Raw genomic sequence first — 17,289 nt, forward strand, 5'->3', positions numbered from 1 at the left:
TTAAAATAAGAAACTGGATATTACAATGATGTTTAGATGTCTGAATTCCCTTTCTTTGATCACCCATAGGGACTCATTCCAATCCCAACAAAGTTACAAAATTACAATAGTGCCCAGAAGAACTGTTGCCTATATACCCCTTAATTTGCTAAAGTGTTGGCCATCCCATTCTGTCCTTCTAACCCATTTGAAAGTTATGTTCAGCTCCTGTGTAATGCTCTCTATTTCTCTAAACTCATGTTTATAGATCCATGGCACAAGTTTCTTACTCCTGGTCCAAGAAATGATCATCTTTGAATCTCCCTCTACCTCAAAGTGCTGAAATCTTGATTGCTTCTTAAACCTTGTAGTAGTGCCATTAGTTCAGCCTTTAGTGAATCTCCCAACCCCAAAGGTCCTGAAAGCATAACCAAAACTTTTCCTGTACAATCTGTAAATACTCTTCCAGTACCTACCATTCCCATGCTTCCCATGGAGCTCCCATCAAAATTTAGCTTTATTTTATTAGCCGTTGGGGATAATCATTCCATAAATACCTTTTCCTTTTCTTTAGAAGAAGCTGCCACTTTAGTTCATGCCCTTAGGATATCATTCACTAAGAATTCTTTAAATAGATCAAGTGTCTTTGTCCAATATGCTGTTCTGATTCATATGGGTTGAAACAATTCCTCTTTCAATCTACTTTTTTCATTAAATATCCTCCCATTCCTTTCCTCCCAAACAGTCCACACTACTGGAGCCCGAATTGTTTTCCATATAATTCTTTCTCTCTTTCTTGGATGCCTTAGGAAACTTGGGCTGAAAAGGCATACTACATCCTACAGTGAAGTCCACCTGCAACCAAGAAGAGAACAATAGAGGCCCTAAATACGAAGTACAAAGGGGCAAGAAAGCAATAAATGAGATAAGGATTCACCACTTGCAAGGCAAAGGAAGCACATGTAAGCATATCACTAGTGTTTACCTTTCCAAGAAAGACTTCCCAACACAAAGCCTGAATTTTAGGTGGGATAGGCTTGCTCCAAATCTTTTTCACAGGGAAATTCTCACCCACATTGTTGGGTTGCAAAAGTATTATGGAAGGAAGCACAAGTGAAACCTCATTAGGTGTGCCAGACCACATTTTAGTGTCCTCCATTGACTGATCCAGAAAGGTTAATTGAAATTTGTTCAATAGTTGAATAAGTGCTTCACACTCATTATCCTTCAGTCCCCTTCTAAAACCAAAATCCCAATTTACCCTTGAAGGAGAGAAGGTAACGGGTCTTGATATAGGCTGCTGTTTATAGTTAGACAATGAGAAAAGGCTTGGAAAAGCGAATTGAAAAGGGGTTTCAGCCAGCCAGAGGTCTTCGCAGAACAGTACTAGGGTCCCACATCCCACATCATATCTAATGAAATTAATGAAACTTGGGTCTTCTATATTGATTTCCAAGGAGATAGTGCTGTTGAGTAAGAAACTACTTTTGCATCCCATCTATTATTCAGTGTCCTGTGAATGCTTGCAATTACCTCATGCCAAAGCCTGTCACTCTCCAAAGAAAATCTCCATAATCATTTCACTAAGAGTGTAGTATTCCTACAAATTAGGTTCCCTATTCCAAGTCCTCCTTGCTATTTAGGTTTGTTAACAGTGATTTAAAAGGCACACCTCAGGTGCACCTAGGCGCACAGGCGAGGTGCATTTTAGGGTAGGCGTCTCGCCCAGGGCCTAGGCGCAGCCCATTCAAAAGGCACACGCCTGGTGCGCCTTGCACCTTAGCCCAGGCGTGCGCCTTTTGAAAATTTGCCGCTTTTTCCATTTTTTTGAGTCTGGCCGTTGGGCTGGGGGCTCCGCCCCTGGACCCCCGTGCCACACCCCTCAAGGCCAGCCCAAACAAGGCCACTGGAGCTTCAAGAATCCCCTATTTGGTAATGTTTTCCATTCATTCATCCTAATAAAATATCTTCTTAAAAGCAAATAAATCTTTAAAATTATTATTTTTTGTGTGAAAACTAAGAATTTAAGACCCTAACATGGCCTTGTTTGGGCTTGCCTCAAGGGACGTGGCACAAAGGTGGCTCGTAGAATTAGGAATGTAATATGTCACATTAGCTACTTGATGCAATTGAGAAAAAAAAAAAGAGATTGTGGGTTTTATATGCTTGAAAATGTTTTATATGTTTGATTTCATTTTTAAATTCTCATTTGAATATGCTTTACATATTATATTTATGTATTTTAATTTTAGATAATAGGTTTTTTAAAACATTTATCTTAAAACTTAAGTTTATATTTTTATTGATGTTATGTTTTATAATTTTTTGAATTTTTTGCATTTTTTTATTTTTTAGCTTTTTTTTTATTTTTTTTATTTTGCGCCTTGCCTCAAAAAGGCACGTACCTCGCCTTGCGCTTTTAAAACACTGACTTGCTCCCACTTCACCAAATGGTCCCTCTTCTCATCCCTTGGTTCCCAAAGGAAATCCCTCATAATTTTCCCTAACTGACCCATAACTCTAGCTGGAATCCTAAAGGTGGAAAGATGATAGATGGGTAGGTTAGCTAAAGTTGCCTTAATCAAAGTTATCCTTCCTCCCACTGAAATGTTAATGCTTTTCCCAAAGTGCTAGCCTTTTAGTGCATCTCTCTACTACTAGTTTCCAAGAATCCTCTAATCGCAGGTTTCCCTTTAATGGGAGCCCAAGTTAATCCAAAGGCCAATTCCTTACCTCACACTCTAGAATCTCTACCAGCACTCAGTTCTTCCTCCTGCATATAAACCCATACTACACAACTCTTTCCCAAGTTCACCCCCATATTGGGTACTGACTCAAAAGTAGTTATGAGTTCCTTTAAATTCATCAAGTCATTTTGATTACCTCCTTCACATAGCAAGATTATATCATCTGCAAACTGCAAGTGGTAGACTGTCACCTCATTCTTGCCTACCCTCCAGCCTCTAAATACCTTATCCTGATCAGCCTTGACAATCATCTTGCTTAAGACATCTGCTACTAAAGTGAAGAGGAAAGGGGATAAAGGATCTCCCTATCTCAACCATCATTTAGTTGGAAAAAAGTCCCTATCCATTTCATTTAGCTAAATTGAATAGTGCACTAAACTTAAACACCCCTTAATCCACATTCTCCACTTGTCACCTAACTCAACCCTTTCTAAGATTTCAAGGAGGAAAGACCAATTCACTAGATCATAGGCCTTCTCTAAATCTGGTTTGCAAACTAAACCTTTTCCCCTTCTCATTCTCTTCTTTGTGCACATTCATTTGCAACCACTATTTGATCGATGATCTATCTCCCTTCAATGAAAGCTCCTTGGAACATTGAGATTACCAAAGGCAATATTTTTTTAAATCTTCTAACCCGGACCTTTTCAATTATCTTGTAAACATGGTTTGCAATATCAATGGTATTTGGTAAAATATCCCCGATATATCCCCATTTGCCAAGTTGTGATGCAAAATCTTCTGAAAATCTTTTTTCCAAATATCTCCAATATATTAACGATATTTCAGATTTCATCGATAGGTTGTATTTTTAAAGTTTAAAATTTTAAAATATTACTTAAAACTTTTAAAATTTTAAAATATTACTTAAAACTTTTCAATATTTCATTAAAATGAACATATTTTTTAAAAATATTTTCCTAAAAGAACCAACAAAGAATTAGTGATTGGATAATTGGCTTACTACTTTGATAATATTCACTTACTAAGTCACTATAATTCAAAAGAAAAAGAAAATGGATATAACTACAAAAGAGTATTCTCAATCTAATAAAAACATATAGTAACAATAAAGACAAAAGTTAAAATTGCAAAAAATTGGCATATATAAAGAAGAGAAGATGGCTAAAGACCAAAAGGGAGACAATTGCTTAAGTTTTTCCTATTTGCTTTATATAAGTCTGTTATGGTTTCTTGGAGCTTTAAATTTTCACTTGTGCCTCATTCTTTAAGGCCGTTACTCAACCAATTGACCTTTCTGGTTTGTCCTTCCCTGTTAAAGAAGTCTGGTGTCAGCCTATCCCTTCTAAGGTTGGGAGATTTTGTTGGGAAGCTTTCCTGGAAAGAATCAACATAGGTGATTTGTTTCAAAGAAAGAGACCTAATAGATGTTTATCTCCTCATTGATGTGTTCTTTGTAAGGCTGATGGTGAATCTGGTTACCACTTATTAATTTCCTGCCAATTTGCAAAATGTATTTGGGAATGGTTGTTTGGGTGCTGATGGAATCCCCCTGTGAATGTGCAAAGCTTATTTACCTCTTCTTCCTTCAGCTGGCCAATGAAAAGAGGAAGGATTTTGTGGAGATGTGTTAGGGCCACTGTAAGCTGGTTTATTTGGGAGGAAAGAAACTCAAGAATATTTTTCAGACAAGGAGAGAAGCCTAGAAAGTGTGATGGAAGTGATCCACATAAGGGTAATACATTGGCTGAAATCATTGGAGTTTGCAGACTTCTCAGTGGATGGTTTGCTAAGAAACTGGAAGGAAATTGCGAAGTCAGTCCTAATTAAGTTGACTTTAAGTCCCTTATGGAATCCTCCCCCCATGGCTTCATTAAGCTGAATTTCAACGATAGCAGTTTGGGAAATCCAAGGCCTTTTGGCATTGTTTCAAAGAAAGAGACCTAATAGATGTTTATCTCCTCATTGATGTGTTCTTTGTAAGGCTGATGGTGAATCTGGTTACCACTTATTAATTTCCTGCCAATTTGCAAAATGTATTTGGGAATGGTTGTTTGGGTGCTGATGGAATCCCCCTGTGAATGTGCAAAGCTTATTTACCTCTTCTTCCTTCAGCTGGCCAATGAAAAGAGGAAGGATTTTGTGGAGATGTGTTAGGGCCACTGTAAGCTGGTTTATTTGGGAGGAAAGAAACTCAAGAATATTTTTCAGACAAGGAGAGAAGCCTAGAAAGTGTGATGGAAGTGATCCACATAAGGGTAATACATTGGCTGAAATCATTGGAGTTTGCAGACTTCTCAGTGGATGGTTTGCTAAGAAACTGGAAGGAAATTGCGAAGTCAGTCCCAACTAAGTTGACTTTAAGTCCCTTATGGAATCCTCCCCCCATGGCTTCATTAAGCTGAATTTCAACGATAGCAGTTTGGGAAATCCAAGGCCTTTTGGCATTGTTTCAAAGAAAGAGACCTAATAGATGTTTATCTCCTCATTGATGTGTTCTTTGTAAGGCTGATGGTGAATCTGGTTACCACTTATTAATTTCCTGCCAATTTGCAAAATGTATTTGGGAATGGTTGTTTGGGTGCTGATGGAATCCCCCTGTGAATGTGCAAAGCTTATTTACCTCTTCTTCCTTCAGCTGGCCAATGAAAAGAGGAAGGATTTTGTGGAGATGTGTTAGGGCCACTGTAAGCTGGTTTATTTGGGAGGAAAGAAACTCAAGAATATTTTTCGGACAAGGAGAGAAGCCTAGAAAGTGTGATGATCCACATAAGGGTAATACATTGGCTGAAATCATTGGAGTTTGCAGACTTCTCAGTGGATGGTTTGCTAAGAAACTGGAAGGAAATTGCGAAGTCAGTCCCAACTAAGTTGACTTTAAGTCCCTTATGGAATCCTCCCCCCATGGCTTCATTAAGCTGAATTTCAACGATAGCAGTTTGGGAAATCCAAGGCCTTTTGGCATTGTTTCAAAGAAAGAGACCTAATAGATGTTTATCTCCTCATTGATGTGTTCTTTGTAAGGCTGATGGTGAATCTGGTTACCACTTATTAATTTCCTGCCAATTTGCAAAATGTATTTGGGAATGGTTGTTTGGGTGCTGATGGAATCCCCCTGTGAATGTGCAAAGCTTATTTACCTCTTCTTCCTTCAGCTGGCCAATGAAAAGAGGAAGGATTTTGTGGAGATGTGTTAGGGCCACTGTAAGCTGGTTTATTTGGGAGGAAAGAAACTCAAGAATATTTTTCGGACAAGGAGAGAAGCCTAGAAAGTGTGATGGAAGTGATCCACATAAGGGTAATACATTGGCTGAAATCATTGGAGTTTGCAGACTTCTCAGTGGATGGTTTGCTAAGAAACTGGAAGGAAATTGCGAAGTCAGTCCCAACTAAGTTGACTTTAAGTCCCTTATGGAATCCTCCCCCCATGGCTTCATTAAGCTGAATTTCAACGATAGCAGTTTGGGAAATCCAAGGCCTTTTGGAATTGGGGAAGTTCTAAGGAATGAACAAGGGAATATAATAGGCATGTTTTCTGGTCCAATTGGAGTGGGAGACTCCCTTAGGGCTGAGGTAATGGCAGCCGTGGAAGGGGTAAAAAGAGTTAGGGACCTAAATACCAATAAGCTGGTCATAGAAGGAGATTCTGAGATAGTAGAGGGTTGGTTAAAGGAAAACAAGATTGGGCTCTAGAACTACAACAATGAGAAGAGAAAGATTAAGTGGTTGACAAAGGACATTGACAAAGGACACCCCTCGCTGATGGACTAGCTAGGCAAGGGGTGCATGGGGATTCTATTTTCTGGGCTCATTTGTTACTGTTCTTCTCTTTCTTTTGAATGTTTTTTTTTTTTTTCTGATCCCTTTGGGAGTTAAGCTATTTATCTCCCCTTCTTTGTATTTTAACCTCTTATTTTAATGAAATGCTTCCTGTTATTGATAAAAAAAAGTGATGTCTTGAAGGTTTATTGACTAATTTAATATTTCTAGAAAACTTTCTTGACCTTTTAGATTTTCCAAATATCTTAGTGGAATTAGAAAAATATCTTTGAAATTTCTCCAACTCTACATGGCAAAATGTTTATTGATATCAATATTACGAACCATACTTGTAAAGGCTTCTGCTATGAAAGTTGAGTTTACACCTTGAGAAATTTCCCCTTGAAAAAGTGCATTGAAAACTTCCATTAGATTATCTTTTATGACCTCTCAACATTCATGATAAAAATTCATGGAAAATCCATCCAGCCTCGGGGCTTTTGATCTTTCCATCAAAACCACTGCCTCTTAGAGCTCCTCAAGTGTAAACATATTTTCCAGATTTGCAACAATGTCTTCTGGCACTTAGTCCGAAGCCATTTCTGAGAAAATTGATCTCCTCGCCCCTGAGGTGGCAATGAAGCCTTTGAAATGGTCCACTGAAATTTTAACTATTTCCTCCTTGTTACCTCCTGACTATCCACTTCAATGCTAGGTATTTGATTCTTTCTCCTCTTCGCACTAGCTAGAGAATGGAAATATTTTGCGTTTCCATCTCCCTCCACAAGCCATTTACATCTAGACTTTTGTCTCCAAGAAATTTCCTCTTTTCTTATCAATTTTTTCAGTTCAATTTTTGCTTCCATCTTTTATCCCTTTCCTCCCCACTAATCTCTCCCGTAGCTTTCTTACTATCCAACTCCGCAATCCTTGAGGAGATTCTCTTCTTTGTTTCTTCCATCCTCCCAAACTACTCTTTGTTCTTGGCCTTAATTTTCTCTTTCAACTTTTTTAAGGACCTAGAGAAACTTAACCCTTTCTTGTACCACTACCCCTAGCTTCTTTCCACCAACTCTTAGGTATTTCCACAAATGTGGGATCTTCCAACCACATGTTAGTGAATCTGAAAGGCAAAGGATGACCGTAGGACAGCTCTTGAGTTAGGCTAATAGGACAGTGATCAGAAGTTACCCTAGACAAGGCTTGAGAGACTAGACTTTCCAACATCTCTTCCCAATCTACTAAAAGAAGGAACTATCCAGTTTAGATCAAGTCGGGGGCTCCTGAAAGTTTGACTAGGTATACTCTACTTGTAATAGTGGTAGCTCCTTTAATTTAAAGATATCCACAATAGCATTGAAATTCTTCATGCTTATAGTTATTCTTTGATTAGGTTTGTTTGCCTTTGAAGTGAACCTTATCACATTAAAATCACCTCCTAAACACCAAGGCCCCTCCTCCCACACATCTCTAACTGCCTCCAACTCTTCCGTAAAAAGATCCCTGTCTCTATAGGAATTTGGCCAATAAGCATTTGTCAAAGCCTACTCCTTGCTATCATTGGATCTGCTAAATTTTATTGAAATAGAAAATTGTCCCACCAATTCTTCCAAACATTCCAACCCATTTTTCCAAATGGTAAGGATTCCTCCAGATGCACCCCAAGAAGGTGCAAATGACCAACTCGAGCCCCTGATTCCTCAACTGCTTTTGACCCATCTCCGATCAACCTATAAAAATTTGTTTCTTGAATCAAAATCAAATCCAGCTTCTCCTTCCTAAGAGTATCCCTTATTAATCTCCTCTTGGTGGCACTCCTTAATCCACTCACATTCCAACTGATCAACTTCATTCTAAATTCTTTTGGAAGACCAAACATGTCTTAAACAGAAAAGATATGAAAAAATTGAGTGTATACCTTGAGAATTAGTGTTTCTTGGATTGAACACAAAGGAGCTATACTTCAATGCAAGGCCTTGGTAGTTTCTAATGAAAAAAGAGACCCTTACCCAATATTGGTTCCATCTATTTGGAGTTTGTAGGGGCAGACTGGATAAGAATCTTTATTTTGGCATGTTTTTGGTCCTGAGGTCAAGCTGATATAGGGCATCCCAAAATCCTAGAATAATCTTCAACCTGCTCTAATGCAAGTTTATTCCAACCAAGCAGCCTTTTCCCATATTGATCCAAAGATTGAAAAACCTTCAAAATAGCTTATTAGCAAACTAAGATTGTGAACCACCTCTATACTAATTCCTTCAAAGAAAATGATGATATATCATCTGCAAACTATAAGTGAGAAATGCCACTCTCACACCTCTGGTGAGTCCTCTCTTATCAGCTCTAGTGATTAGTTGACTGAACTCATCACTCATCAGCCACTAGTGTAAAGAGAAATAAGGAGGTTCTACTCCGCTCCTGAGAAGATATTTTATTGGAATGAATGAATGAACAACATTAGAAAATAGGAGGTTCTCGGATAATGGTTAAGGAATCTGAGCAGACAACAACATCTTTTCAGTGAAACTTCTTAGCTTCTATCAGGCCTTGCTAGATTGCAAAAAGTTCAGCTTCCTAAATGGAAGCAGAAGAATGCGCAGAATTCTGTTGTCCACCTAAAACAACATTAACATCCAGATTAGTCGATAACCAAATAAGCCATAAGAAAATTGATTAGAAGAAAGAATACCCCCTCCCCCCCATCTGAGAATAGAATCCGAGAAACAGAAGGTTTAACATATAATGCCAGGGTAAAGAATTTGCGTTTGTAGCAGAAGGGAGGGGGCTACCATTAGTAACATCACATTCTCAAATAAAATCTGAATATGATTTGAATCACTCAACAGAAATATTATGTTGTTTAGAACATTTCTCATTCTGTGCATACCAAATATATTAGCAAGAAAAAGCAGCATGTTATCTTGGTCCCATGTTTCTCGGCCTGTAGAGAATGGTAGCTTTAATCAATTGCAGCTTAGTATACATATATTTATTTCTAGCTGCAGCTAGTCTTCTACTAATCAATTGCAGCTTTTGCTATTTTCTTCAGGTTACAAGCTTGGGGACAACCTTACTTAGCTTTTCATCCCGGCTTAACAAGAGAAGCCTTAGCATATCATGGCTGTGCAGAGCTTTTTCAGGTTATTTTTAAGGCTTTTTGTCCTTTTTATGATATTGTTACTGCTTGAAGCTCTTGATATTTTGTTGCATCTTTTTCAAGTGTTTTCTCTGAGCATGTCTGTGGTTTGCTGTCTCTGAAATCTGGGTTGGACACATGAAGAGTGAACAAGGTAGGTATGCTTTGAAAGAACAGACAGAGGAAGGTAGAAGGATAGAAGAACAGATAATAAAAGCCTAAAAATTTTAAGTGTTGTAAATGGAATGAATAAAGTAGGGAGAGTTTCACAAAGGGGCTAAAGTCCCATTTTTCTATATTACTGTTCCTTGATGAACATGATGGCATAGACACAAGGTCTGTGGGGTGGCTTTGAACCCATTGCAGAAGTGCTACTTGATTGGAATATTTTATTTCAAGGTTGCAAGTAAACATATTTGTACTATTAGGTCATATGTGATGAAACAACAAGATTTGGTCCTTACAGTTTCTCAGCTCTAACTCCTACTGGATTTTGTAATAGGGATGCCTTTAGCCTATATGAATATCCCATCACACCCTTTTCTAATTCTAGTTATGGGCATGTGCACTAAATATACCATGCCTTTGAGTGCTGGATTGAACATGTCAAGAGTGAAATAAAAGTAGGTGTTTTTTGATAGAACAGGGAGGAGAATGGTGAAGGATAGGAAAGGAAATACTTTAAAATTATTAGGGTTGCAAATGAAATGAAAATAGTCAGAAAAGGTGACTGAAGGGTGCAACTACCACTTTTATCTGTAGGTAATAAATTTACTGTACATTTTTCTATAATTCTTTCTTTCTCTGGGTTTTTCTTCTCTTTTTCTTTCTTTGGTCATGTATTGATTAATTAAAAGGTATATGAGATGGAAAGCTGTAAATTAGCAGCTTTTGTTTACTAGTTGGTGGGTATTTTTGTGGTGCAGTTTTACTTGAAAAGGATGTGCAATTGACACTAAATCTTCTTTTTTTTTTTTTGAAAATTGACACTAAATCTTCTTTTTCTTTATTTCTTTTACTATTTTCCATGACTGTGTAATATATGCTTGTCTAGGATGTGCACAGTGAGCTTATACAGTACCGAAGAACACAGATGATCAAACAAGGAATAGTTAATGAAGAATTGAACATTGATTCCCACCTGCGAAAAATAAATGGTTCATGCCCTCTCATGCCAGAAGAGGTACACTAAGGATAATAGTTTTATTTTCTGTTATTGGTAATGTTAATTGTCAAATTGCTGATCCATTTCTCTTTGATTGAACATGTTTTTGTGGATTATATTCCGAATATCCCCAAGGTTTTAATAGTTCCATTAAAGTCAGGTTACCGTATGTTCTGTTTAAGATCTTGCCAAAATTGTAAAATGGAAACTTTTAGAAACTGAGGTGGAAGTCTGTATTTTAGAATATAGAAAAATTAGAACCTTGTTTTTATTTTCTTTTTTCCCTTATAAGAATGGTATTTACTTATTGGTCAAACATGCAAGGATATGTCCTTGCGTATAGGACATGTCTTATGCTAGGTCCCCTTATCCTTTTTCTTCTTATTTTCCTCTTCAAAAGAATGTGGTTGTTGGAGTAAGAGAACTCATTTAATTATACTGAAAGCAGGTTTTTTTCTCCCTTGTATTTCTATTCGATGGTTATGGAGATCCTCTGGCTTAGATGTTGTTATTGGGATTGTTGCAGGTTGGTCTTCTCCTTCGAGCAATGGGCTATCCGCCTAATACCATAATATACCTTGCTGGTTCTGAAACATTTGGGGGGCAACGGGTTCTGATCCCTCTACGTGCCATGTATGCTAACTTGGTTGACCGCACATCCTTGTGCAGCAAACAAGAGTTGTCCAACTTATTTGGCCCGGAGGGCCCTCTTCCTTCAGATACATTTCAGTTTCCTCCAGTCAATAATGAAGAGCAACTTAAAAAAGAATGGAAGAAGGCAGGTCCTCGACCTCGTCCTCTTCCTCCACCTCCAGATAGACCTATTTATCGGCATGAGAAGGAAGGTTGGTATGGCTGGGTTGCTGAGACAGACACTGAACCTGACCCTTCACTCATGGATCTGAGAATGAAAGCACACAGGTTACTCTGGGATGCTCTTGATTATATTGTTTCAGTAGAAGCAGATGCATTCTTTCCAGGTTTTAACAATGACGGTAGCAGATGGCCGGATTTTTCAAGCCTTGTCATGGGCCATCGACTGTATGAGATGGCATCTGCAAGAACATATCGGCCAGACAGGTAAGATGAACATAAATATAGATTTTGAATTGTTTAGTTGTTCTACTGGAAAGATGGAAATGTTTTCTTGTAGTAAATAAGAAGAAAATTTATTCATAGAAATGAGTACAAAGGATAGACTATCCAAAAAAAATAGAAGAGGCAACAAAAACAAAATTACAACTTCAAAGCACTCTTCCCCCCCCCCCCCCCCCCCTCAAATAAAAAAAAAACTCTATAGTTACACTCTAAAACCCAGAGCCAAAAGATTCCTTTCCATCCCCTGCAAATTTTGGGAGAATCAGGACCAATTCCATAATCCTATTGCTAACTTCACAGCTCCAAATCATCTTTGCTTTTCTATTTCCATTTAAAGCTGGCCAGCAGGAAAAAAATTTCCTGTTTATCTTGGATTCCGCCTCAATTTTAAGCACTGAGAAAAAATAACCCCATATAATCTTTGCATAACAGCAACCAAAACCAAGGTGAATATACAATAAAAGAAAGTATTTAGCTTACAAACTTTGTTTTGCAAACATATAGTCAGGCTGCATGCTGGATAAGCTAGGATACAGAATTACAGCCTTTTTTTTTTTTTGCAAAGAAAGAATTCAAGCTTGACTGCTCATTCTTTCCTTTGTGGTTGACTAGAGATAAAGATAGATGAACAAAGCTTTAAAATAACTTTGTAGTTGACTAGTTGGTCAACTAATTGATGATAAGTTGATATTTTGATAACACTATTAACAGAAAATTGTTTGGTTATCTGACCTGGATTTTTAATTGGGCAGTATTTATTATCCACTATAATGAGAATAGCTCTCTTTTTTCTTGAACCTCTAATTTTGGTTGGACTGAATTTGGCCAATTGATATATGTTAATTTCTGTTCTTTCTGTCTTTTACATTATGGAACATGGACCTTCTGGAAAGAATTAACACAAATGACCTACTTCAGAAGAAGAGACCCAACTCTTGTTTACTTCCTAATAGATGTACTCTCTGTAAAGCTGATGGGGAAACTGGTTACCACCTTATGGTTACTTGTTCGGTTGCTAAATCAGTTTGGGAGTGGGAATTTTCCCTTTTTGGGTGTGTTTGGATACCCCCTGGGAGTGACCAAAGCTTGTTCTCTCCCTCATTTTTCAGATGGCCGAAGAAGAGAGGGAAGATTATGTGGAGAAGCATCAGGGCTGCAGTGTGTTGGACTCTATGGGAAGAAAGAAACTCACGAATATTTTCAGATAAGGAAAGAACCATCGGAAACTTATTAGATCTAATTCTGTTAAGGGTGGCACATTGGTTGAAAACTATGGAACTGTTCTCAGATTATTCTGTGGCTGATTTAGTGAGAAATTGGAAGGAGATAGCTTCCTCTGCCCTCTGTAAGAGGGGCTGTAGTCCTTTGTGGTCCCCTCCTTCTGGGTTCATAAAACCGAATTTTGATGGCAGCTGTTCAAGGAACCCAGGGCCTTCTAGGATTGGAGGAGTATTCAGGAATGAGGTGGGGGCTATTATTGCTATGTTTTCAGGCCCAATTGGAGAAGGAGACTCTCTTAGGGCTGAGATCCTCGCAGCCCTAGAAGGCATCCAAAGAGGAAGGGAGCTGAACATTAGATGTTTGTTCCTTGAAGGTGACTTGGAGGTGGTGATTAGGTGGCTAAAAGGGGGAGACAGCGGCTTATGGAGTTATAACAATGAGAAGGATAAATTTAAATGGCTGAGTAGGGATAATGTTGGTTCATTACAATTGGGTGAAGAGGACTGCTAATTCCTTTGCTGATGGGTTAGCAAAGCAAGGGGTGAATAGGGATTCGATTTTTTGGGCTAATTATTTATTTATTTTTTTGTACTCTTTGATGGGGAGTTAAGTCTTTTTACCTCCCCTTTGTACCTAAGCTTCACATAGTTTCATATCTTTAATAAAGTTTCTTGTTAATGATCAAAAAAAAAAAAAAACATGGACCTTCTGTTTAACTTACGTTGATGGCCAGAATACCTTGGATATACAAGGCCTAACTAGTATTTTCTCAAGATGGTAAGAAAGAAAGAAAGATGCATACTACTATCCCCCTTCCTGGAAACTTGTGTTTTGTTTTGTTTGTTGACTTGCCATTTATTTAATTCTTTAATGAGCATTTCAGTCATCTACTCAAGTTACCTTGTTTACTGTAATATTATCTTTAGGGTCATTTACTTATAACCCCTTATAGATTAACCTATTTACTAAAACCTAACCTCTAGTTTGTGTTTTAATAAAATACCCTCTATATTGGTTATCCATCACCGTTGTAAATCTAAGATTCGTCATCTGGCCTCTAAAGTGAGTGAAAAATGTAAAAGGGCATGGCCCCATAATTTTATTCCAAAAATACCCCTAAGAAGTCTCACATCCATAGTCATGAGTCATTTTCTCTTATGCAAACACTATGCTTTTGTTGCTTTGTTCATTCTCTCTTAGTCCTTATCCATCTCTCTAAGATCCTATTCATTTTTCGGGTAAATGAGGGGGGGGGAGTTGGTCGACGAGAAATTGGTTCCTGTTGACCAACAATCCCATATTCTTTTTTCAGTAAAACGGTCATTGTCTAAAGTATCTAGGAAACAAAAGAACATGGATAAATGCACATATCTAGGTAAATAACCAAATGAAAAACTAACTAGGCCTAAAAGAGTCTCTTACAAGTTCTACTTGAATGTTGCCATGAATTTGAGATGCATACCTTTAGTTCCTCAGCCATGCTATTGAGTTGTTGTGCTCGGTCTTTCTCCTGCTAGTCTATTTTTTCTTTTTTGTCTCCTTTTCCCTTTTTTGTTTTTCTCAAGTTCATGGAAGCAACTTGATAGCTTCTGATGGCTACTTTGGTAGTTTTGCTAGTTCATTGTTGAAACTTGAAAGTAGAGGTGGATTATCCTACTCCATTTGGAATAATTTGGATCTTCATGCTTCAACTTAGCTTCCTTACATGTAATAAACCCGAGCTTACCTCTTCCTCCGATTGTAAGCTTAGCTGATTGAGACCATTCAAGAAAACTCGTTCCATCAAGTTTTACAGTAGTTATCTGCCCTCTAACATTGTTGTTACTTCCCAGGAGGACATAGGTAGGTACTTGCACATCTTTGTGTGAGTCCATTGATCACAACCCCTCTAAAAACACTTTTCTCACCAACACCGTAGTATCCCAACACTAGCTGAACACCCAAACACCTTTCCCTTAAGGTTAAATATGTGCTACAACAATAAAACAAGGGAAAAGAAGGTGTTGTAGGACTCCAAAAAATCTAAGACTACTTGTAGTCTCAAAAATTTACCATGAATCAAACGCAAGTGGATTTAATAGCAACCAACCTACCATGTGAGCATGCAAGCCTTAAACTCCAGATTTGGATTTTTTTGCCAATTTTGATATGAAAAATCCAATGTAAAACGGCTTCAATCCTCCATGAAAGCTATATCAAAATTCCTCTAAAAATGACGCACATCAATAGGCATCAAAACCACAAATGGACACGCCAACTGTACGGGCTACTGACGTGAACCAGTGGTGTGCTAATGTCAGCAAGTTCGTCTCTGAGTCACGACTAGTGGATGATGTTCTCCTTGATCTCTCGATGCTCTGTTACCAAGTTGAAGTATTCAGAAATAAGAAAAATAAAAGAGGAAGAAGAAAGTGTGGTTTTCTACTAGAGGTGCTCAGAAAGTGTGGTTTTGGGGATAAATGGTGCAAGTGGATAGGTGGTTGTCTAACGTCTTGCCATTACTCAGTTTTAGTAAATGTAGTAAAGGATTTTTTTCCTACATGTAGGCGCTTGAGACAAGGTGATCCATTGTCCCCTTTCCTTTTCACATTGGTTGTTGATTTTTTTAGTAGACTTTTGTCAATAGCAGACAGGGGTGGTTTAATAAGAGGATGGAGATTTAGGAAGAAATCAAGTTTCGGTTACCCATCTTCAGTTTGTAGATGATATCATAATCTTTTGTGAGGGATGTGATTTGTTGAGGGCAAGGAATCTGAGAAATCTAATAACTCTCTTTGAGAATGTCTCAAACCTAAAAATAAATCTTGAGAAGAGCTATGTCTGGGGCTAAATGTAGAGGGAAGGGAGTTGGAGTAGAATGTCCTATTTCTGCTTGGCTCTTGACCTATCTAGGACTTCCTCTAGGTGCAAATCCAAAGGAAAGTTGGTTTCAGATCCTGGTGGTAGAGAAGTTTGAAAAACGGCTAGTGGCCTGGAAAAAGAACTATATCTCTCTAGGGTGTAGAATAACTTTGATTAGGGCCACATTCACAAACTTACCCATCTACTTTTTGTCTGTTTTTTGGATACTTGTTAGGGAAGCCAAGAAGATAGAAAAGTTGATGAGGGATTTTTTGTGGGATCCAGGTGCAAAGAAAAAGGATCATTTGATTAGATGGGAGGTAGTGAGTCGAAGCAAGGAACAAGGGGGCTTAGGGTTAGGGAACCTAGTAAATAAGAATGAAGCTCTTTTGGGCAAGTGGTTATGGAGGTGGCCTCTGGAAAGAGAGAGATTGTGGCATGAGGTGGTGGCTAGTATCCATGGTTGTTCTGAATTTGGTTGGGATGCCGGGGTATCTCAATGGGCCGCACTCATTACACCTTGGAAGGCGATTTTTGGCATCCTCCCAAAATTTCTTAAGTTCGTAAGGTATGATGTCTGCAATGGTAATTCTATGCTTTTTTGGGAAGATGTTTGGGTGGGCAAGCAACCATTAAAAGACCTCTATCCCTCCCGTTTTTCTATTTTCCTCTATAAAAAGGAGTTTGTTTCAAGGTTTCTTTCTCCCCCCATTCTCCCATTGTCTCTAAATTGGGATTTTGGGTTCCGTAGAGGGTTGAGGGATTAGGAATCGGTTTCTGCCTCTAAGCTTTTACTTTTACTTGATTTTGTTTGTTTGGACCCTTCTAAACCGATAGAAGAATTTGGTCTTTGACCTCGAGTGGCTTCTTCTCTTGTTTTTCCTTCTTTATGTCCCTTTACTCTACTCCTTCCCCTTTGTTGTTCCCAGTTAAAGAAGTCTGGTCAAGGCCAATTCCACCTAAAATTGTTGGTTTTTGTTGGGAAGTGTATTATGGTAAAATTAATATTGTGGACAATGTACAAAAAAAGAGACCTTTTTCATGCTTGTCCCCCAATTGGTGCATTTTATGTAAAGTGCAGAATGAGGACTGTAATCACCTACTGATTTCTTGCTCTCTTACAGTAAATATTTGGAATTGGGTTTTTATGTTGTTTGGGTACAGGTGGAACCTGTCTCCTGAAGTAAATCTGCTTTTTGATCCGTCTTTTTTTGGTTGGCCAACAAAGAGAGGGAAAGTAATGTGGAAATGTATTAGGGCAGCCCTCTTATGGACCATTTGGGAGGAAAGAAATGCCAGAATTTTCCAGGAGGAGAGAAGCATTGCTGAAATAAAGGATTGTATATTGAGAAGGGAAATCCTTTGGCTAAAAACTACTGATC

General features: G+C 38.2%; 1 protein-coding gene across 4 annotated transcripts in view; it reads left to right on the top strand.

Moving 5' to 3' along the window:
- The window catches only part of EDA30 (O-fucosyltransferase family protein), a 53,430-nt gene that overhangs the window by 33,382 nt on the left and 2,759 nt on the right, over positions 1-17,289 (top strand). For all 4 annotated transcript variants that reach the window (XM_088972120.1, XM_088972117.1, XM_088972118.1 and 1 more), the window contains exons 8-10: positions 9,496-9,586; positions 10,637-10,765; positions 11,274-11,827. In XM_088972120.1, coding sequence (XP_088828246.1) covers positions 9,496-9,586; positions 10,637-10,765; positions 11,274-11,827 — 774 coding nt within the window. The remainder of the gene's footprint in view (positions 1-9,495; positions 9,587-10,636; positions 10,766-11,273; positions 11,828-17,289) is intronic.

This window comes from Nelumbo lutea, chromosome 2, assembly GCF_056320005.1.
Source record: "Nelumbo lutea isolate HS-2025 chromosome 2, American lotus-T2T, whole genome shotgun sequence".
Lineage (NCBI taxonomy): Eukaryota > Viridiplantae > Streptophyta > Magnoliopsida > Proteales > Nelumbonaceae > Nelumbo > Nelumbo lutea.